Below are 22,584 nucleotides of genomic sequence, written 5' to 3' on the forward strand. Positions count from 1 at the left end.
TTTTCTCAGCATCACAGAATTTCAGTGGCTTGTTTCAATAAAGAAACAACAGGAAAGTTTTCTTCAAACTTTTCTTAAACATTTTTTAAAGGTTACTGAATGAAGTCTATATATTAACTCTGCTTGTTGTCATCTACTCCGAACCTGCTATTAACCTTGCACCCCTGCTGATGCTGCTCACCTCTAGATCTGACTGTAAAGATTCAAAAGCGGTGAGTTATGAACTGTAACCATTTTTATTCCAGGTAAAATCGTTTTCATCAGCCGAACTGTCATCCATTGGCATAAAAGTCAGTTGCATCCCTTTATAAACAGCAGATAAGAGAAAGCAGAACTTTAAATCGATAGTTTCACTTTCACTCTGCCTCCTGTGGACGTCTGCAGGGCACGCCCATCCACATTATCCCTCAAATAGAAAAGAGCAGTGCTGCAAAACAGCCGAGAGGGAGAGGGAGAGACAGAGACGAGGAGCACACGCTGCTGAACGGTAAGCTGGAATCTGCCTCCGTCTTCAAAGCGTTAGAACCAGAATGTAAACCTAACTCTAGCTGAGAGATCTTCAGTTTACAGTGATGCACTGATTTTATCCCAGACAACGAAACTGTGTTCTAATGTGCACTATAATAAAGTCTGTCTGAGTCTAAGATACAGCACTGTTAGGAATCAAGTCAAGGTCACAACCTAATTAACTTGTGAGGCCCTGGCAGCACATCCATCCATTTTCTAAGCCGCTTCTCCGTCAGGGTCGCGGGGGGGAGCTGGAGCCTATCCCAGCAGTCTTCGGGCAGAAGGCAGGATACACCCTGGACAGGTCGCCAGTCCATCGCAGGGCAGACACACAGACACAGACAGTCACTCACACCTAGGGACAATTTAGCACACCCAATCGGCCTGACTGCATGTCTTTGGACTGTGGGAGGAAACCGGAGAACCTGGAGGAAACCCACACAGACACGGGGAGAACATGCAAACCTCACACAGAGAGGACCCCGGTCACCCGGCCGGAGAATCGAACCCAGGCCCTCCTTGCTGTGAGGCGACAGCGCTACCCACCACGCCACCGTGCCGCCCTCAAAAAATATATATTTTTTTTAATTAAAAAAGAGAATAATAATGTGATTATGGACGGGTCATAAAAGAAAACCTCTGCAAATTCATTAGAAAAAGTCAATGTCTGAAGCATGCAAAACCATATCTAGACAGACCGGAAGCATTTTTGGAAAGTGCCATGGACCGATGAAGTAAAGGGTATGTTAGAAGAGAAAAAGGAGCAGCATTTGATGAAAGAAACACCTTGTCAGGTGTAGATCTATTATGCTTTGGGGTTGTGTGGCAGCCAGTGGCAAAGGAAACACTAAACTAGTAGACAGAAGAATGTATTCCACCAAATATCAACATAATTAAAGCATAAAAGTCACTCAAACAAGTCAGTAGAAAGTCCAAAATGTGTTTCTAACACACTAACTTTGGATAATATCAGTTTAACTGTCCATACAGGTTGACAGATAATATTGGCAGAAATGAAGGTCCTACAGATTTAGCAGAACAATAAGGCACTGGTATTCAGCCTGTTTTTATACTGTAACAACAAACACTTCAATAGTTACCAATTATCTATGTGTGATGACCATAACTATTTGATAGGAACCTAACAGAGGAGACAAGGAAAGAACCCCTTTCACTGGCAAAAATGTTTTGCATAAGCACTGTGAAAACCACGATAACGGGCAAAAAGCTATCACAGGACCAGCTTGCAAGCTTGTTTGGGTGTGTTCAGCATGGACAAGTGGATTAAGACCAGATCTCCCGGACAGCAAATCGCCCCCTGAGCCAACCTTGATTCCTCAGAGCAGTGAGACACAGAGTGTTTATAGAGACTTGTTTATTTAGATACCGACTCATTATCTGGGGGGGGGGTTATTATATTCTGTGTTACAACTTGCTTATAAAGGGTGTATCCTGCCTTCTGCCTGATGGGATAGGCTCCAGCACCCCCCGCGACCCTTAGGGAGAAGCAGCTTAGAAAATGGATGGATGGATGGATGGATGGTTATTATATTCTATGTTACAACTTGCTTATGATTTTGTCCTTCACAAGGACAGTTAGCCGAAGTTGAATGTAGCCCCCATTGAGTACACAAGTCTAAAGGCCTTTTTAATGGCTGATCCAAAGTACTTTGGTTAGTCTTTTGATTCTTTATATAATGTTGAATTGACCAAAACAGACAAAATTATAAAATTTAATTTAATGTACCTTTATCTTAATATTATACCGTATTGTATACAAATACATCCAGATCTGACTAATTTTAGCATAGCTTACTCAGTAGCTAAACTAGATTAAAAATCATTTTAAGTGGAGAATGATTTATGGCTTCCACTGTGCATTGTGTAAACGTATATATATTACTGTTAGTGCTATTACCTACATTTCAAATTCATTTGTAAATTGACTTAAATCAGTATCAATAAATAACTTAGTAATCTATCATTTAACAACATTCATATGACATTCCTTAACTTTTAGTTTTTTACAGAAAACTCACAGAAAATACTGACTATCGTTATTGAGTTCTGCTCAAAATTAGCTAAAATTGTCACTACCATAACATTGAATGACATTTTTGTAGCGTTACGTTTGTTTTGGCAGTGAAAAAAGGGAATGATCAATCATTTGTTTTAATAAAATTACTTTTTAGGTCCTTTTGCTATGGACAGTGCAAATTTTGACATCGTGGAGGTGGCTGGCCTGGGCAGACCCTTCCAGCTCGGCATGGCCTACGATTTAAGAAAGCACAAACTCCTACCAGGTACTGAATCAGGATTCAACTGACAGCAGCAGAAACACAAAAATATAGAGATACACAAAAGCTGGCAGTGCACTTCAAACAAAAGCCACACTCCTTTCACCACACTGTCCATTGCTAATGTCCCCCGACTGAGATTTGTCCATATCACTGCACTGTTGATTCTGAGACCTCCCCCTCACTGATACTGGACTTTATCACTACATTGTTCACTCAGAGACTGCTGCTTGACTGAGATCACAGTACTGTATACTCTACTAAGCTTAGTTTAATCTCTTACTGCCCTTTCCAAAACGATCAGAAAGCTATTTTATAATTGCCTTTCTGTGTCCACAGGGCTGACCTTGTGGGATTATGAAGGACTTCAGACTAAAATTTGTGTCAGTAACCAATATGACACCAAATTCGACCTCTTGTCCTCAGACAGCAGTGACGATAAAACGTCTACAACGAAGATAAGTGCCTACCTGAAAATCGCTGCACTGTGCGGACTACTGGATGTTAGTGGGTCATGTACATATTTTACAGATGAGAAAAAGTCTGAAAAGAAGGCAAAGCTCACGTTATCATACCACGCCACCACAAAATTCAAGCAACTGTCCATGGACCACCTGACTCAGATATCTTACTTGAGTGAGCTGAAAGGAGCCGGAGCAACACACATAGTTGTAGCCATCCTATATGGCGCCGATGCTTACTTTGTGTTCGAAAGAGAATTGGATTCACACAAAAACAAGTGGGAGCTGGAGGGAGAGCTAAAACTCACCATCCAAAAGCTTTCATTTTTAATGACAGGTGAACTTGGAAGTTCAGGGGAAAGGAAGGACAGTGAAAAGCACGAGTTTGAAAAAACAAGCTGCACTTTCCATGGGGATTTTAAGTTAGAATCTAATCCATACACCCTTCAAGACGCATTACAGGTGTACACAAAACTTCCATACATGCTCGGAGAGAAAGGAGAACACGCAGTTCCGCTCCAGGTATGGCTCTATCCTCTCTCCAAACTACCCAAGTCAAGACTGGAAGAATCAGACTGTATCGTCAGGGAAATAAGTGACACGCTTAACACACGCATGTCACACGCCATCGATCGTTTGAATATGATAGAAGGGAAAGTTAATGACCTCATGAACAATGAAGCCGCCAAATCGCTTGCTTTATTTCACAGCAAACTTCAGGATCTGAAGCAGAAGTTCAGCCAACACAAGGCAGACTTCATGACGAACCTTGCTCATCTGCTGCCACTCATTCGTGGGTATAAAAAAGAAGAAAGTGACCTTGTTGATCTCCTGCAAACTTATGAGGATTCCCCGTTCAACAGCCCTGCGATGGACCGGTGGTTAGAGTACAGAAGGATGGAATCGGACGTGCTAGGAAGCTTCTTAAAGCAGCTGCGAGAGACCGGGGTCAACCTGGACGAAGATCTTCACATTCTCCTGTCAGACGCAGAAACTGTGGTCAGTTTCACCTTCACATCTCTGGATCTGCCAGACGAATTCCTGTCAGATCTTGTGATACCAGATGAAGCTGAGAAAAAGACACCTGATGAAATTCCAACGTGGTTAACAAGTGGCATCATTAAGACAATGAGAAAGAACCTGAGCTTGTTCAAAGACCTGAAGAGATCCAACAACAATAGACACACAACGTTCAATGCGTCCTCCCAGAACAACTTGGTCATCAGCGATGGAACTGCAAGATCAAGCCACCATGAGATCCACCCTGGAGCATGCATCATGTTGTACGAAGGTGGGTCTGATGAACCCATCTGCTTTACCCCTCCAACTAAGCCCGTCTTCTCAGCCACTATCAAACTGTTTTCCCGCACTATAGTAGTAAAGTTGAACCCTGCATGTGAGGCCACAGTGAAGCGCACACTGGAGTACAAGCCGAGGATGAAGGAGTGGTGGAAAACTCTGGTTGTTGAGAGGGATGAAGAGAAGCTGACAAATCTGGAGTCTGGCAGCGAGTATGAGATCAGATGCACTGCAGTGGGCAAACAGGAAGAGTTACCAGTCACCAGTGACATCATCAGCGTTCGCCTCTGAGACACCCTTGAAGGGACTGAATAGCGCGTAGAGAACTTCCCAACAGAGTGGGCTACAGCATGTAGGATGTTATTAGATGCAAGGTCACAGGTTCCCAACCTTTGTCCTGGAGTGTCCCCTTATCTGAACATTTCAGTGATTGTCCTCATCCCAGTGCCAACACTTCAAGTCATGAATGTCTTAATGAGCTGATTAGTCGGATCAGGTGTGTTGGGAAATGTGCAGGGCAGTGGGTCCTCCAGGACCAGGGTTGGGAACCACTGGGCAAGCCAATAGGTAGATGCACAAGATCTAACCCTGGCCATAAATAGTACTTCTGCTCCTCAGACACAGAAGTCTCCTCCCCTTCCCACTCAAATTTCAACCTGTTTTGGTCACAACTCAGCAAGACAGAAGTGATCGCTGAACAAAAGGCTAAGAGTGGACACTTTTTGTTGGGACAAACTGAAGAAGACTGGGGGCTTTATCTTAGCAACTTTAATGTATCTTAGAACTTACCTCAGCTCATCAGCAGAAACTATTGCCTAGCATGTCTAGCATGTGTACTATGAATGCGGGCGCTATTATGCATGCATTGCGGTCTTGTGGCAAAATATAAGCCTACTGGACAGGGCATCATCTTGCTAAGCAAAAAGAAATGTCAGTATTTGCAATGTCTCAGCTCCATCTCTCAATAAACATATATAGGTGTAGAATTATTGCCGTTTAAAAATGTACACATACTTTCCATGCAATATATTTTGATATTAGGTCAAAGCCGACAGACGGTTCTACTGAGATGATATATTATTTACTGCACTCTAGGTCACTATGTGCTGTGTGCCTCCTGCAAGTGCCTATAATCACATTCACTTTTGTTTCATAATTTTTGTGATATCACAGTATTGCACTGTATTAAATCATACTGTTGGATCCTGAGCCTGTACTGAAATAAATGTATACAATCCAGACATCACTGTATCGTGTCAAATATTGGATTTTGTGAAATCACCACACCCCCTTAGTCAAATATAATGAAATATACATATCTGAGAATGCTGTAAGGTACATTCTGTCTAAAATCCATTTAAACCCAATTGTGTAAGAAATCATCAGTAAACACACATTTGTTATATGCCTGCACTCTTTCTGTGACAGCCTGGTTCATTTTTCCCTTAAAATAATAACCCATATACCACACGCCTCTATATTTCTGCACACATATTAATGTTTACACAAGCCACATTCAATGTGAACATTGTCTCCTGCACAAACACCTGTCGCCTCTGTGAGGTCTTTACACTGTGTGTATACAATGTTGTGGTTTATTTAGTGTATATACAGTGTTCTGTACAATCTGGAAGATTTCTATGTCAGTTTTCTATCCCATTTATTCTATTATTTCTCATTTATTATCTCCATCAGACTAACTGCACATATGGAATATGAACAGCAGCACATTTCTTAGTTTTATTTCAGAACTTATTACTGTATAATTGTACATTGGAATAGTGCAATACTAGTGTATATTGTGTACATGTGTATATTCAGAGTCGGTGTGTGTGTGTATATATATATATATATATATATATATATATATATATATAAATAAATACAATTTAAATACAAAAAGTGTATAAATATTTAAGAAGAAAAAGAAATATATATTTCTTATATATATATATAATTGTATTTAAATTCTATAAGAGGGCTACGCACCTAAGATTTTCACTCACCTTCCACCTGTGTAAATGTGATGTGACAATTGAAAAACATGGCTTTCATATCAAATTACCTTTTCCGCTGAGTGCGCTGTTGCCCCCGACCTAACGGGATGATTGACAGGTTGCGAAGTCTGTGAAAATGAAAATGAAAATCTGGTCAAATGCATTATAAAAGGTATTTTGACACAGACTGACTGCAGTAGGCGAAAATATGTAACTGCAAACAGGAGAGGCTCTGCTTCCCTTCTACGTTTGAATTTTGCTGTCTTTATAGCTTTGTGTTGTCTTTGATCATCCAATTAAAGCGCATTCCTAGAGACTGAAGATGCATTTAAGGCAAGACATCGTTTATTATTTTGAAACCATTATCAGTCACGTTAAGTATAAATATGCAGCTTTGGAAATGCATTCTAATTTAAATAAAGCTACTTGGAAAGCGCCTAAATCTCTGTGTAAATAAAATCCCACAAGGCCATTTAAAATGCTTCAACTGGATTCGAGTTTTCATTCTGAACTGAAAATCGCACGAGTGGGAAATTTAAATGAAAACAATTTAAAAGAATACATTTTACATAGTACACTTTCATCTTCATTTGGCTGCTGATACGCTTCCATAGGGTAGACCCTTCCAACCTGGCTGTGACCTTGGAGTCCTCAGAAACCATTTATTCGTTCAAAGTTCAAAATTTATCAGTGCAAGCCATTTGAATACAAACCTCTGCCTACAAGCAAAGACACACGTAAAACGCACCTTTACTCTATGAAACGATCCGTTTAATATAACGGAGCTGTAGGAACAAAACCTCATATATCCAAAAACGTTACAGGAGAAGGAAAACAACATGCTTTACTTTTAATGTAAGTCAATGGAACCAGACGTCTTTCCAAGTAATTCTAGGCCGTTTCTTCTGGTCCATTCGTTATAAAATGTACACTAGGGCTGCAACAACGAATCGATAAAATCGATAATAATCGATTATTAAAAGTGTTGGCAACGAATTTAATTATCGATTCGTTGTGTCGCACGATTTATGTTTCACTCGCCTTGTCATATTAGCTTACGTCACCTGCGGCGTGTCGTCAACGCAAAAAAAAAAAGAGCGAGTTGAACATAGCGAGGCGGAGCCGGAGCGGAGGCGGATTCTTTAAAATAAGTTTAACATTAAGTTAACATTTAACATATCTTTAACATATAAATAAATTCTACAAAGGAAACATGACCAACGCAGAGAAAAGGGAGATGGATGTGCAGCAGCATGGCAGTTGCAGTAGCACCTCCACCGATACTCCAGGTGCTGAATCAGGACCTCGTGCCACCCTATTGGATTCTCTCCTTGGATCTGATGGTGAAGACGAGGACAGAGCAAACGAAGGGGACGATGTTCAAATCCAAGTGAGAAATGAAGTCCTCACATACTTTGGAGAAAGAAACATTGCCAAGGAACAAAATGCAGTGCAGTGGTGGAAAGCTAACAGAGATAGATATCCTATATTGGCTAGGCTAGCCAAGTCCTATTTATGCATTCCTGGTACTTCAACACTTTTTGCAATGCAAAGTTCCTAAAGAAAGGGAGTGAGTGAGTTTGTATCAGTGAGTTAGTTTGTATTTAGTGTTTGCATCAGAGATGCACTTATTTTTCTTTGTTTAATTTATTTTATTATAATTTATTAATAAATGTTATTTGATTTAATCTATTATTTAATTATTGTAAGCATTTATTTGTTCTGTTATTCAATGTTCTATTTCTGAATAAAGACATGGAAATGACCACCACCCTCCGATTCATCGATTAATCGAAAAACTAATCGCCCGATTCATCGATTATTGAAATAATCGTTACTTGCAGCCCTAATATACACACCATGTAAAGGACAACAGGCACTTTCACATTATGTCAAAAACTGAAAACTGAAAAAAATGAAGATACAAGGTTTTCTTCCGACAGCAGCGATAACAGACTTGCTTTAATTGATGTCAATACTTTACATAAGGAAGAGTATTTGAATCAAGTTCAATGTCGGAGATAAGCTCACTCACTGCATAAGTTTGCATGAGTTTTTTTAAGTAAAGTCAACTAAATTAAGTTTACACTGCGCTCAGCACTCCAGCTCTCACTCCGGCAACAGTGGTTTACTAGGTGTTTTAGATCAGCTAAATACAACAGCATCCACTGAGCAGGTCATCGAAAGGAGTAGTGAGATAAATAAAAATGTTATTTTCTTCGAACTTCTTTTAAGGGTAGTATGTTAACTACATATTAACTGACCTGATAGTCATACAATATCGTCACACTGCCGGTCTCTCGGTCTGACTAACAATTTCTCATGAACTACCTCCTGTTTTGATTTCTACAAGCCAAAATCAAGCAATACCTGAGACAGGAAGAGCCCTGCAATGTGCACTGAAAAGGGAATAAGAGGTTTCACTTTGATCCGCTTCCTGCGGAAGTCTGCATCACATGCCTGTCTGTGTTTTATTCACCCATAAAAGGGAAAGAAAGGTCCTACAGAACAACACTCAGAGAGAGAGGGACATAAAGAGCACATCCACGGCTGAAAGGTGAGGTGGAGTTTCCCATCTTCTTCTACAAGGCTTCAGAAATAAAATCTAAAACTAGATTCAACTTGATGACTTCTCAGTTTAGGGTGGATGCTAAACCACATACAGCACTGTTCAGAATTACGCCAGAGTAATATTTCTGCTGGTTTAACCACTAAAAGCTTCTGTAAATTTATTATGTACTATGTAAATTTAAATACTAGACATTAAACATTTTAAAATGTACTTTCAGTTTTTAGAAGATTCATACATAAGCCTGGAAAGCTCTGGATTGACAGCATTTCGTGTACGTTTATCTGTCTTGAGTTTTGATCACCATTGGCGAGATTTAAGATATAAATTTCATTGTTCACCAGTGAAAAATGTCAACAAACACTTGTGACGTTCGCAGAACTGTTCAGTTTCTAACCGTAGATTAGAGATAATATAGAGAAACATCATTTAATGTGTTTAAAACCGAGTCATTCATAGAGATCACAGGGAGTAATAAGCTAATTACACACAAATTCACCATTTCTAGGGTCCTTTATACTGTTCAAAGCTGCGTTTGCTGGTCATGTACCGGCAGACCAAAAGTTTGGGTGTTACGACTGTTTGGGGTGTAATAAAATGAAATGCTCAATCATTTATTTTCATAAAATAAACATAATTCAATTACAGCGACAATTAAAGGACTTTACTCTCCACACCCCACATGTCAAGCCTGTAACAACAGAAAGACCCTTTGTGGTGCTGCATAGAACCCTGTTCAAAAAAGGTTCTATATAGAACCGTTCTCCATCAATCTGAAGAACCCTTCATGCAGAGGCTTCTTTGAAAGTTCATGGTTCTATATTGAACCGTTCTCTTTACTAAAGAAGCCTTGAAGAACCGTCATTTTTAAGAGTGTAGTTTATCGCTTTTATGAATTGCTGTTTATTAATACGAACTAATTTGTAAACAATCTTAAGAAAGCCTAATAATATGTGCAGACGTGTTTAGATGTTGTTGGTTTGTTCCTCCTGTTCTTTCGTTTCCGTTTGAACGTTTATTGACCTCCCGTGAAGTTGCGTCCAGCGCAGCTCCGCTGAAGAAAATCAAGATTTAGCTTCCAAAAGACAAAAAGATTTCATTCAAACTCTTAACAGGCTGTCTTCTTTTAGGTTGTCTTACTATGGATCATCAGAGCCTCTTTAGGATTTTTGAATCTACTTTGCCTCTACATACAGGTAAGTGAGTTAAGATTTATCTGTATGATAGATTTTAAATTTCTATTGGTTTTTAAATGAACTACCACCACCATACATCATAAACTGAGCCTGATGTACATACGGGTGTTCATGCAGTATAAAATGTGCCAACGCATCTGAAATCAAGAGTCAATTTACTAAGGATTTCATTTAAACTGTGCTAACAATATCCCACTTATAATCCCGGATCATGACAAAGCAAAGTTTTGTGAGAAATGAGCTTAATCTGCATTTGAACTTATGGCTTGACTGATATTCATCATACAGTATACATCAGTGAAACTGTAACTAATAATAATAATACTAATAATATTTAGCAGCTTGTTTTATATTGTAAAAAAACACCTCTGAGAGAATTCATGAAAAACAGGAGCTAAGTAAGAGAAACAAGCAAAACTGCTAAGAATTCTGGGAAACTCCCACCCTCTTGTGCAACAATATTTCTATCGTTTGAGATAGGAGTAGACTCGGCTCGGCTCGACTCGCTTTTGGTACCAGCTACTTCATTTTCCACTACAGATATAGCGCCCCCTCAGTGTAGCTGGTTGTCATAGCGACGCCACATGAAATTGCCATGATGCGAGGGAGACAGATGTTGCTCTGAAGATGCTGAAGGCAGCAAGACAAAAGACTGGGAAAACCATCCGAGTTCAGACGACCAGATGATGCTGGTCAAGTGCTACGCTAACCCGGTGGCATAGCCTTGTCTGTGGGAATCCTCTCTGACCAATCAGTAGCCTACAGCGTTTTTATGTCACTTCCTGGTATCGACTCAGTTCACTTGGAACCTCGACGGAGACGGTACCAAAAAAGTCCCAGGTGTCAGAGTACCAACTTTTGCCCAATGGAAAACCAAAAGAAGCGAGCAGAGTCAAGTCGAGTCGGTACCATCCAGTGGGAAAGCGGTTTTACTGTTCATGCAACAAGCAAAAAGTCCTATAAGCAAAACCTGAGCCTGACTACCGTGTTCTACTGAGCAGACATACATGCCACCGATGCAAGAACCGGACTTCATGTTTATGGAAGATGGAACCGCGCTAACGTCGGTGCTATTGATGGTAATGCTGTCTACTGCTATGATGCTACACTTCTGTAGGACTCTTGTGAGACTTTCCATGTTATGTTAGCGGTGTTGCATATTCACATTTCTAGCTTCAACACACACACATCTAAAGTTGAAGCCACTCCAAAAGCTCAACTGCTGGCATTTCATTAGGAACAGGACAGAAGGTCCAGGGTTCTGAGCCTTCTGCACCAGTTTCGGGTACAAACACCACACAAATTCCGCCCTGTTTATTAAAAATCTTCCTCATCCGTATGCACTAGAAGGGGGAACACACAAACGGCTATGTAGTCATTACACATCCCATTGAATTTACTAAAGTTTGAGCAGCTACCGGTCAGTTTTCCATGTACTTTTCTCCATCTTTTACAATAAGCACGTCTGAATTAGCATTGCTGTCACGTTTGGCACGTTGCTGGGAGACGTCTTGTAACAACAGCAGCAGCAGATAAAAAGCATTCTTATATATATTATTATATTCACTGGGTTCATTAGCATCACTATCCATTCATTACTGAACTTGCATTTCCTCTTTCATCTTTGGAAACGGTTGTTCTCAGATTCCTGTATATTGAATCATTCATTTTATTTCCTGATAAACGATGCTACAGTTGTAGTTGATGTTTTTTTTTATTTGTTGTTGTGCTAAATCCAGCTTTTAAGCTCTTTGGTCAAAATACTGACAATTTCATGTGTCTATATTTCATGGAAGCACCTCATGGTTAACAATTCTGATTTTAGGCCTGTGGGGGATTTCATGATTTAATGGTTTCATGAGCTTCCTAGATTTTTGCATTACGCTCTCAAATTGTTTTACAAATTCATAGAAACCGCCATTGGTGTGAAATGAAATCACAGCTGTTAGCTTTCAATTAACTGTTCAATATTTTGAAATTGTATTTGTATTGTATTTTTTTTTTACAGTTTGGAAAGAAACACAAAAAAATACATTAAAATCTCCACAATATTATATTATAATATTATAATTATTATTACATTTAGAGAAAAAATCAAACTCATACACATAAGTGTAATTAGCAAAATCCTGAATAAAGCAAAATAAATCCTTTTCATTACAAAAGTTGTGTAATGCTCGTCTGCAAGAGCATAACTTTAACAGTAAGTATCAGGCAAATTACAGTATATACAGTACTATACAAAACACAGAGATTAAATATGAGATAATCCACTTGCACAAAGAAGGAGAAAAAAACAGGAGCTTCCAAAACTGGAGTTCAAAAATGGATTAAAAGCTACAGAGAAAATGGGTCTCCGAACAACCACCTGGAAGACCCCAACCCCAAAACTGCCCCCATCAGATAAACAGCACTGAAAGCTTTGATCTCTGAGAGAGAGGAGAAGATCAAGCTGCTTCAGATCTGAAAACATCCACAGGTGCTTCTGTCCATCCTTCCACTGTGAGAAGACCACTCAGCGCTGTGGGTCTGAAAGGACGTGTAGCTGATCAAGAAGAACCTCACTGAGAAAAGGAGATGGACACATCAACCAAAGAAGCTGAACGATGGACTGACCACCCCAGAGCCCAGGCCTCAGCACCACTGAATGGGTTTGGAACATGCCATTAGTTGTAATGTTTCCAACAAAATTTAGCTCATATATATGAACAGTTGTCCTAGAAGAAGATATTGTTGTAGTGGTTCATGTGTCGTGCTATGTAGACCGTCCAGACCTGGAGCTAAATTTATAGAAATCATTGAAATCTTTGTCACAAAAATTGCAATTATTTTCTTTATATCTTACAGAAACGATGAGAATACATGTCAGATTGAGAGGTGAGATTTTCCACAAACTTCACAGCTTCAGAAATAAAACCCAAATGACATGATTATAGACGTGATTCCAGGTTGTACTGATTTTACTGTTATAAGTATTTTAATCCTTTTGCCAGGTCATGAGTTTCATTTGATTCATGGCATGTAAGAACATAACTGTGTCGGAATTATGCCATGTAGACCATTCAGACCTGGAACAGAATTCGCATAAACAACGTAATTGTTTGCATCGTTTTGGTCAGGAAAAGTACAATACATTCTTCTCATCTTTAAATCACAGATGAAGAGGACGAGGAAGATGAAGAATGCAAAGGTAGGGCGAGACCTTCCACAGACTTCACAGCTCCAGAAACAATGTATTTGTTTTCCTTTGTGTTCATGGTATTCATGTTTACTCTGTCACATGTACTTCATAGGCATCTAATTTGACCTTACCTTAGTCATTGCCTGTGTTTACATGCAAAGAGTTTTGCCTATGCGACTGAATACAATCGGATTACAGACTCAGACTGAGGTGTTTATTCTCACTCTATTCAACAATCCGATGAAAATCTTCGTTTACACGCTCACTACAAGGAATCCGACACAAAATGACGTGCATGAGTGGAGCAGCGCTGAGAGTCCAGTCAGAGTGAGATGAGCAGCAGTGAGCAGTGATTGAGTTTTTAATTACTTTAAACTGATGTCAGACTCAAACGTATTTCCCATGGCCTTATAAAGGAAGTGGCGAGAGGAAGACGTCTGAGACACGTAAGCTGGACGTCCGTCCCACCGCCGTCTTTTAAACCTCAGAGCATGAACTTCTGCTCCGCCGTGTTGAACGATATAAACCTTTCGCTGTGACACGACGCGCATGCGCAGAACTTACTTACATGTTCCGAGTGGAATGTAATCGGATTCAGGTGTGTACACGGATATTATTCTTCTATTTACCGGATTATTAGTTACTCCTTCGCATTAATAAGCAGCGCAGCTGGTTTCGTGGAACGTTAAATCTGCGATGAGGGACTGTCAAACACTAAGAAGTTGCAAAGATGAAGTCGCTTCTCTTTCGAATTTTCTTGTTCCACCTTAAATGGTGCCACATTTACATTCAGCGCCTCAGTCAGAATTTAAGGTGGAACGGAGACATTCAAACAAGAAGCTGGAGAATAAGAAGTGACTTCAGCCTTGTAAAACAGCCAAACGATGAGAGACATTTTACAGTAAGCTGCTCTGCTTCTGAGGAAAAGTGTCCTGTGTTTTCCTTTATATTTTTAGTCTATACTAGGACATCAGCACACACTGAGACGTACTGGACATTAAATGCTGTGGTTCTCAAGGTGGTTTGATTTTTCTTGAAAGGACTAAATGGCTCTCCTTAACATTTGGGTTGAGACTCCTGACCTAACCTGACTTTAATGCAGAGCCGGTCAGATTTCTCGCTCATTCAGCTGTGTTTTTGTTATGTGCCGCCACAGACTGTCCAGACGCTGCACTTACCCACTTCCATGATCCGCCCTTTGCATTCCGTCAGCATTATGTTAGCCGCGGCGGTGCAGACTGAGCACGGTGATACACGGTGAACATGCATATGTTACAGAGGTGCCGTGATTGCGTCATTTCAGATCTAGAGTGCACAGGTCGGGTGAGACTTTCTGACAGACTTCACACCAGACTTGCAGTGCTAGTCACGCAAGCTTTGGTGTGAGAAGCAGCAGCCATGTGTTTTTCCTCTTATCGCTGTTGTCGGATCAAAACTTTGTATCTCCAAAATGGTAACTTTACAGGAGAAGGTAAAAACATACTCTACTGTTAATGTAAGTCAATGGAACCAGATGTTTTTCCAAGTAAGTTTAGATCATTTCTGCTGGTCCAATCATCATGAAATCTACACACAATATACAGGACCACATGTACTTTCACGTCATGTCAAAACCTGAAAAACTACAAAAATCACACAAGATACAAGACAGGTACAAGGTTTTGTTCCAACAGCAGCGTTATGTTCGTCTTCTCCTGTATGTGAATGTCAAAACATCTTCCACAAGGCACACATCCTGAATATTAGACCTCAGCTAGCCCAGATTCATATTAACAACATGTTAGTAAAGCTAGTTCATGTGCAGATACATTAGTCTCGGTGTTTACTGCGATCTAGACTGCTCAGTGCTACAAATGTGATTAGATTCATTGCTAATTCCATGATTACTCCGTTTGTTATTTTCAATGAATTTTCCAGGCCTGGAAAACCAAATTTCTATATTCCATGACTTTTCCAGGATTTTCATGACAGTACAAACTCCGTAAAATAATATTTAATATTTAATAATATAGACGTGATTCCAGGTTGTACTGATTTTACTGTTATAAGTATTTTAATCCTTTTGCCAGGTCATGAGTTTCATTTGATTCATGGCATGTAAGAACATAACTGTGTCAGAATTATGCCATGTAGACCATTCAGACCTGGAACAGAATTCGCATAAACAACGTAATTGTTTGCATCGTTTTGGTCAGGAAAAGTACAATACATTCTTCTCATCTTTAAATCACAGATGAAGAGGACGAGGAAGATGAAGAATGCAAAGGTAGGGCGAGACCTTCCACAGACTTCACAGCTCCAGAAACAATGTATTTGTTTTCCTTTGTGTTCATGGTATTCATGTTTACTCTGTCACATGTACTTCATAGGCATCTAATTTGACCTTACCTTAGTCATTGCCTGTGTTTACATGCAAAGAGTTTTGCCTATGCGACTGAATACAATCGGATTACAGACTCAGACTGAGGTGTTTATTCTCACTCTATTCAACAATCCGATGAAAATCTTCGTTTACACGCTCACTACAAGGAATCCGACACAAAATGACGTGCATGAGTGGAGCAGCGCTGAGAGTCCAGTCAGAGTGAGATGAGCAGCAGTGAGCAGTGATTGAGTTTTTAATTACTTTAAACTGATGTCAGACTCAAACGTATTTCCCATGGCCTTATAAAGGAAGTGGCGAGAGGAAGACGTCTGAGACACGTAAGCTGGACGTCCGTCCCACCGCCGTCTTTTAAACCTCAGAGCATGAACTTCTGCTCCGCCGTGTTGAACGATATAAACCTTTCGCTGTGACACGACGCGCATGCACAGAACTTACTTACATGTTCCGAGTGGAATGTAATCGGATTCAGGTGTGTACACGGATATTATTCTTCTATTTAACGGATTATTAGTTATAAATTAAATATTTAGAAAATCGATTCTGACATCTGTGAATTGACTCAGAATCATTCATGATCAGGATTAGGTGGACATCGAGTTCATGATAACAAAGACATATTTAATTAGCCAGTGAACTGAGTCATCTAGCTGAAGGTCAGTGTGGGAGGCATCAGTTTTCCAAGGTGTGGGGTGGTAATGTATTTATTAGGCTGTCCAAGTTTTGCAATGATTTTAGTCCCATCCAAATCCGCAATGCCAGTGACTTTTGATGCAGCTTTTACGGTATTTATGAGAGAAATGTAACGAGAGTCACTTCACAAGGACAACAAAGTAAAATCAAACAGTGTAAAATCAAATCAGTGAGTGAACCCCAGCAGCGTTAACGCAGCTGCAGCATGTGATGTTTGTTTAGCCGCGGCGGTGCAGACTGAGCACGGTGATACACGGTGAACATGCATATGTTACAGAGGTGCCGTGATTGCGTCATTTCAGATCTAGAGTGCACAGGTCGGGTGAGACTTTCTACAGACTTCACACCAGACTTGCAGTGCTAGTCACGCAAGCTTTGGTGTGAGAAGCAGCAGCCATGTGTTTTTCCTCTTATCGCTGTTGTCGGATCAAAACTTTGTATCTCCAAAATGGTAACTTTACAGGAGAAGGTAAAAACATACTCTACTGTTAATGTAAGTCAATGGAACCAGACGTTTTTCCAAGTAAGTTTAGATCATTTCTGCTGGTCCAATCATCATGAAATCTACACACAATATACAGGACCACATGTACTTTCACGTCATGTCAAAACCTGAAAAACTACAAAAATCACACAAGATACAAGACAGGTACAAGGTTTTGTTCCAACAGCAGTGTTATGTTCGTCTTCTCCTGTATGTGAATGTCAAAACATCTTCCACAAGGCACACATCCTGAATATTAGACCTCAGCTAGCCCAGATTCATATTAACAACATGTTAACAACAGATACATTAGTCTCGGTGTTTACTGCGATCTAGACTGCTCAGTGCTTCAAATGTGATTAGATTCATTGCTAATTCCATGATTACTCCGTTTGTTATTTTCAATGAATTTTCCAGGCCTAGAAAACCAAATTTCTATATTCCATGACTTTTCCAGGATTTTCATGACAGTACAAAATCTGTAAAATAATATTTTAAATGAATTCCTATATTAACACAAATCCATCTTTACTTGTTTTTGTATATCACTTTCTTGAACTGTGGTTTTCCTGTTCTTTCATTTTCACTCTTATTTTAACGTATTTTAACGTTTAAGTTGCACAGTTTCACAAACACAAGAGCCACTGACAATATTCCGCTTCTAAAAGACCAAAAGGCTTAGCTGGAACAGTAAAAAGAAACGTAACAAATGTTTTTGTTTTAGGTTCTGCTGCTATGGACAGTGAGGATTTCGACATCGTGGAGGTGGCTGGCCTGGGCAGACCATTCCAGCTCGGCATGGCTTATGATTATAGAAAGCACAAACTCCTACCAGGTACTGAATTAAGATTGAACTGGGAGCAGCAGAAACACAGATAAACATATAAAAGTTGGCAATACATTTCAAACAGAAATAACACCACAAAGCAAAACAACAGCTTTTTAGGCAAAACACAGTGGGTCTTTGAGTTTGTACAGTGTGGCTGTGATGCTTACTTAAAAGAACTCCTCACCATCGTATATGACTGGCCCTAATGACCATGTTGTGTGTTCTGAAACCCCCACCCCTCCCCACCTACGACTGGCCCTAATGACCATGTTGTGTGTTCTGAAACCCCCACCCCTCCCCACCTACGACTGGCCCTAATGACCATGTTGATTGTTGTAAAACCGCCCCCCCCCCAACTATGATTGCTTTTATTGAACATGTTGTTTGTTCTGAGAACCCCCGACTAAGACTGGCCCTACTGACCATGTTGGTTGTTCAGTGACCCCCCCCCCCCCCCCGACTAAGACTGGCCCTATTGACCATGTTGGTTGTTCTGAGACCCCCCTGACTAAGACTGGCCCTATTGACCATGTTGGTTGTCCTGAGACCCCCCTGACTAAGACTGGCCCTAATGACGATGTCGTTTGTTTTGAGACACCCACCCCCCACCTGAATATGACTGGCCCCATTGACCATGCTGCTTGTTCTGAGATCCCCCATCTATGACTGGTCTAATGACAATGTTTGTTTTGAGGCCCATTGCTTATTATCACATTTATCAAAAGTTATTCCTGTTTGCTCTTGCACAGGGCTGACCTTGTGGGATTATGAAGGACTTCAGGCTAAAATTTGTGTCAGTGACCAATATGACACCAAATTCGACCTCTTGTCCTCAGACAGCAGTGACGATAAGACGTCTACAACGAAGATAAGTGCCTACCTGAAAATCGCTGCACTGTGCAGAATAGTGGACGTTAGTGGGTCATGTACATATTTTACAGATGAGAAAAAGTCTGAAAAGAAGGCAAAGCTCACGTTATCATACCACGCCACCACAAAATTCAAGCAACTGTCCATGGACCACCTGACTCAGATATCTTACTTGAGTGAGCTGAAAGGAACCGGAGCAACACACATAGTTGTAGCCATCCTATATGGCGCCGATGCTTACTTTGTGTTCGAAAGAGAATTGGATTCACACAAAAACAAGTGGGAGCTGGAGGGAGAGCTAAAACTCACCATCCAAAAGCTTTCATTTTTAGCGACAGGTGAACTTGGAGGTTCAGGGGAAAGGAAGGACAGTGAAAAGCACGAGTTTGAAAAAACAAGCTGCACTTTCCATGGGGATTTTAAGTTAGAATCTAATCCATGCACCCTTCAAGACGCATTACAGGTGTACACAAAACTTCCATACATGCTCGGAGAGAAAGGAGAACATGCAGTTCCGCTCCAGGTATGGCTCTATCCTCTCTCCAAACTACCCAAGTCAAGACTGGAAGAATCAGACTGTATCGTCAGGGAAATAAGTGACACGCTTAACACACGCATGTCACACGCCATCGATCGTTTGAATATGATAGAAGGGAAAGTTAATGACCTCATGAACAATGAAGTCGCCAAATCGCTTGCTTTATTTCACAGCAAACTTCAGGATCTGAAGCAGAAGTTCAGCCAACACAAGGCAGACTTCATGACGAACCTTGCTCATCTGCTGCCACTCATTCGTGGGTATGATAAGGAAGAAAGTGACCTTGTTGATCTCCTGCAAACTTATGAGGATTCCCTGTTTAACAGCCCTGCGATGGACCGGTGGTTAGAGTACAGAAAGATGGAATCGGACGTGCTAGGAAGCTTCTTAAAGCAGCTGCGAGAGACCGGGGTCAACCTGGACGAAGATCTTCACATTCTCCTGTCAGACGCAGAAATCGAAAATGTGGTCAGTTTCACCTTCACATCTCTGGATCTGCCAGACGAATTCCTGTCAGATCTTGCGAAACCAGATGAAGCTGAGAAAAAGACACCTGATGAAATTCCAACGTGGTTAACAAGAGGCATCATTAAGACAATGAGGAAGAACCTGAGCTTGTTCAAAGACCTGAAGAGATCCAACAACGATAGACACACAACGTTCAACGTGTCCTCCCAGAACAACTTGGTCATCAGCGATAGAAGTGCAAGATCAAGCCACCATGAGATCCACCCTGGAGCATGCATCATGTTGTACGAAGGTGGGTCTGATGAACCCATCTGCTTTACCCCTCCAACTAAGCCCGTCTTCTCAGCCACTATCGATGTGTGCTCCCGCAGTATAATAGTGAAGTTGAACCCCAAATGCAGAGCCACCGTGAAGCGTACGCTGGAATACAAGCCAAGGACGAAGGAGGGGTGGAAAACTCTGGCTGTTCAAAGGGATGAAGAGAAGCTGACAAATCTGGAGTCTGGCAGCGAGTATGAGATCAGATGCACTGCAGTGGGCAAACTGGAAGAGTTACCAGTCACCAGTGACATCATCAGCGTTCGCCCCTCAGACACCCTTGAAGGGACTGAATAAAGAATACCGAAAAAGGAACCGCCCAACAGAGCAGGCTACAGTACGTAGACATTATTAGATGCAAGACCACGGGTTCCCAATCCTGGTCCTGAAGTACCTCCTACCCTGAACATTTTAGTGATTGCCCTCCTATCAACACATACACAATGTCTTGTTAATGAGTTGATTACTTGGATCAGGTATTGGGAGCAGAAAAACACTGAAATGTGCAGGGCAGGGGGTTCTCCAGGACCAGGGTCGTGATGCACAGGACCATAGACTATAGCTAGATGCCTGCCTATATACCTAGATGCTATATAGCATACCTCTGCTCCTCTGTCACGTAAGCCTGCCAACGTCCCACACATTTCAATTTCAACCTGCTTTGGTCACAACACTGTCAAGCAGTAATTAGGAATGACTGGATGAATAGTAATGAAATGTATCTCCATCAATGTACATTTATTGTTCTTCTTACTTTACATATTATATCTTATTCCAGCTCATCTCCAGAAAATATTGGCTGTCGTGTCTAACAAGAGTGTGCTGCAGACGTAGGCACCAGAGGTGTGGACTCAAGTCATGTGACTTGGACTTGAGCCCGACTCGAGTCATGATTTTGCTGACCTTACTCTCGACTCGAGAACATCGTGAAAGATTTGCGACTCAACTTTGACCTGAATGCCAATAACTCAAGACTTCAACGTCAAGATTCTGAAAGACTCAAGAGAGTGGAAGAAACACAGTCGGTTACTTTTTATGTGAATGGATTTGTTTGCTACCGGAAACTGAATAAACAGCAGCGTCGTCAGATTTGCGTTACGTGCTTATGCTCGGCTTATTTAATTTCGGAAGACAAGCGAAGCACTTTGAGTTCAATCTCGCTTCCATAAGCTGGAGATGCATCAAACGCAAGTCACGCATCAACAGCACCACTAAACCCTCACTCAGCGCTTAAACTCCAGCCTTACAGGAACATGATAGCAAAACAAAAGAACTAAAGGAACACATCTCTCTATCTGCAGGTAAAAACAAGCCTAACGTTCACCACAAGGCTGAAGTTGATTTCTTCTTCGCCAGCTTCATGTTGGAATTTGTCATTCCACCTTAAATGGCGCAGATGGCGCCGGAACGGAAAATTCAACTAAGAAGCAGCTGGTGAACAAGAGTCAACTTCAGACATTCACCATCATTTTGCTGTCTCTTCTGTAAATGTTGTTCAGCTCAGTCGTTTTGGCTTCCTTTGTCATTTAAATTCAACAGTGTTTTTAAAACTCTTTCCATGTGTAGTGCACTACTCTGTGTATAAGAGTCTGCCACGCACTCTTAAGAAGGATGGTTCTTCAAAGGTTTTTGGTAAAGAAAATAGGTCTAAAAAGAACCATGAACACATTATTAAAGGGTTTTTTGCATCATGACATGGTTCTTTAGATCGAAGGAGAATGTTCTGTAGATTGAAAAGGGTTCTCCTATTGCTTTACACTGTAAGAATAGAAGAACCCTTTAGGTGCTATATAGAACCCTTTTCAAAAAGGTTCTATGTAGAATCATCGATAGCACATTCTTAAGAACCTCTTTATGATGCAAAGAGTACTTTAACCATGTAAAGGTGTCTTTGAGTGTTTTTAGAACTATTTTCTAACCCTTGAAGAACCATCCTTTTTACTATGTACCATGGATTTTGTTGGAAGGATAAAAAATGAACTTATGCTGCTAACATGCCGTCGGTAAAAGGCTACAGTACTGTTACCGTTATTCAGTGATGTGGCCTTAAATTAGCTGAAGAATGCAGACTGACTTGTTTAGGACTTGAAGATCAGGACCTGTACTGTACTGATCACCTGTACTGACTCGGGACTTGAATCGAGACTCGACTATCTTGACTTGGGTCTTGACTCAGGACTTAAGTGTCAAGATTTGACTTCCTTGATTTCCCACCTCTGGTAGGCACTAATATACATGTGTTCTGATGTAGACAAAGTACTGCAATGTTGTTTGCTTGACATATATACTCACATATATATACATACTCACTTTCGCTCCATTATTACATTATTTGTTTGTTCCATGATTTGCATGTTGGATCGATTCATAAGAATGTACCAACTCAACGTACCTTAATGTACCAAGTTATATCACAGATCACATCATATCATTGTATCTTGAGCATGTACTGAAATAAATGTGCCATACTAGACATCACTGTATCGTGTGAAAT

General features: G+C 40.7%; 3 protein-coding genes across 6 annotated transcripts in view; 2 read left to right on the forward strand and 1 right to left on the reverse strand.

Annotated features, from left to right (window-relative positions):
• The window catches only part of rusc2 (RUN and SH3 domain containing 2), a 64,810-nt gene that overhangs the window by 29,607 nt on the left and 12,619 nt on the right, over nucleotides 1–22,584 (reverse strand). For all 3 annotated transcript variants that reach the window (XM_017684709.2, XM_017684710.2, XM_017684708.2), the window contains exon 2: nucleotides 6,630–6,689. The gene's annotated coding sequence lies outside the window, so the exon portion shown is untranslated. The remainder of the gene's footprint in view (nucleotides 1–6,629; nucleotides 6,690–22,584) is intronic.
• Nucleotides 445–5,805, forward strand: LOC108412610 (verrucotoxin subunit beta-like). The gene is made up of 3 exons (XM_017684704.2): nucleotides 445–487; nucleotides 2,700–2,810; nucleotides 3,144–5,805. The coding sequence occupies exons 2-3, from the start codon at nucleotides 2,711–2,713 to the stop codon at nucleotides 4,853–4,855; spliced, it is 1,812 nt and encodes a 603-aa protein (XP_017540193.2). The 5' UTR covers nucleotides 445–487; nucleotides 2,700–2,710; the 3' UTR covers nucleotides 4,856–5,805.
• Nucleotides 9,043–22,568, forward strand: LOC108412608 (verrucotoxin subunit beta-like). 2 transcript variants are annotated; one of them, XM_037531776.1, is made up of 7 exons: nucleotides 9,043–9,118; nucleotides 10,261–10,326; nucleotides 13,174–13,203; nucleotides 13,484–13,516; nucleotides 15,741–15,773; nucleotides 17,792–17,902; nucleotides 18,646–22,568. In XM_037531776.1, exons 2-7 carry the CDS (start codon nucleotides 10,272–10,274, stop codon nucleotides 20,385–20,387), a joined length of 2,004 nt encoding a protein of 667 aa, XP_037387673.1. In that variant the 5' UTR covers nucleotides 9,043–9,118; nucleotides 10,261–10,271; the 3' UTR covers nucleotides 20,388–22,568. The 2 variants fall into 2 exon arrangements, with proteins under 2 accessions (XP_037387673.1, XP_037387674.1); XM_037531777.1 differs by lacking the exon at nucleotides 15,741–15,773.

This window comes from Pygocentrus nattereri, chromosome 20 (assembly GCF_015220715.1).
Source record: "Pygocentrus nattereri isolate fPygNat1 chromosome 20, fPygNat1.pri, whole genome shotgun sequence".
NCBI lineage: Eukaryota > Metazoa > Chordata > Actinopteri > Characiformes > Serrasalmidae > Pygocentrus > Pygocentrus nattereri.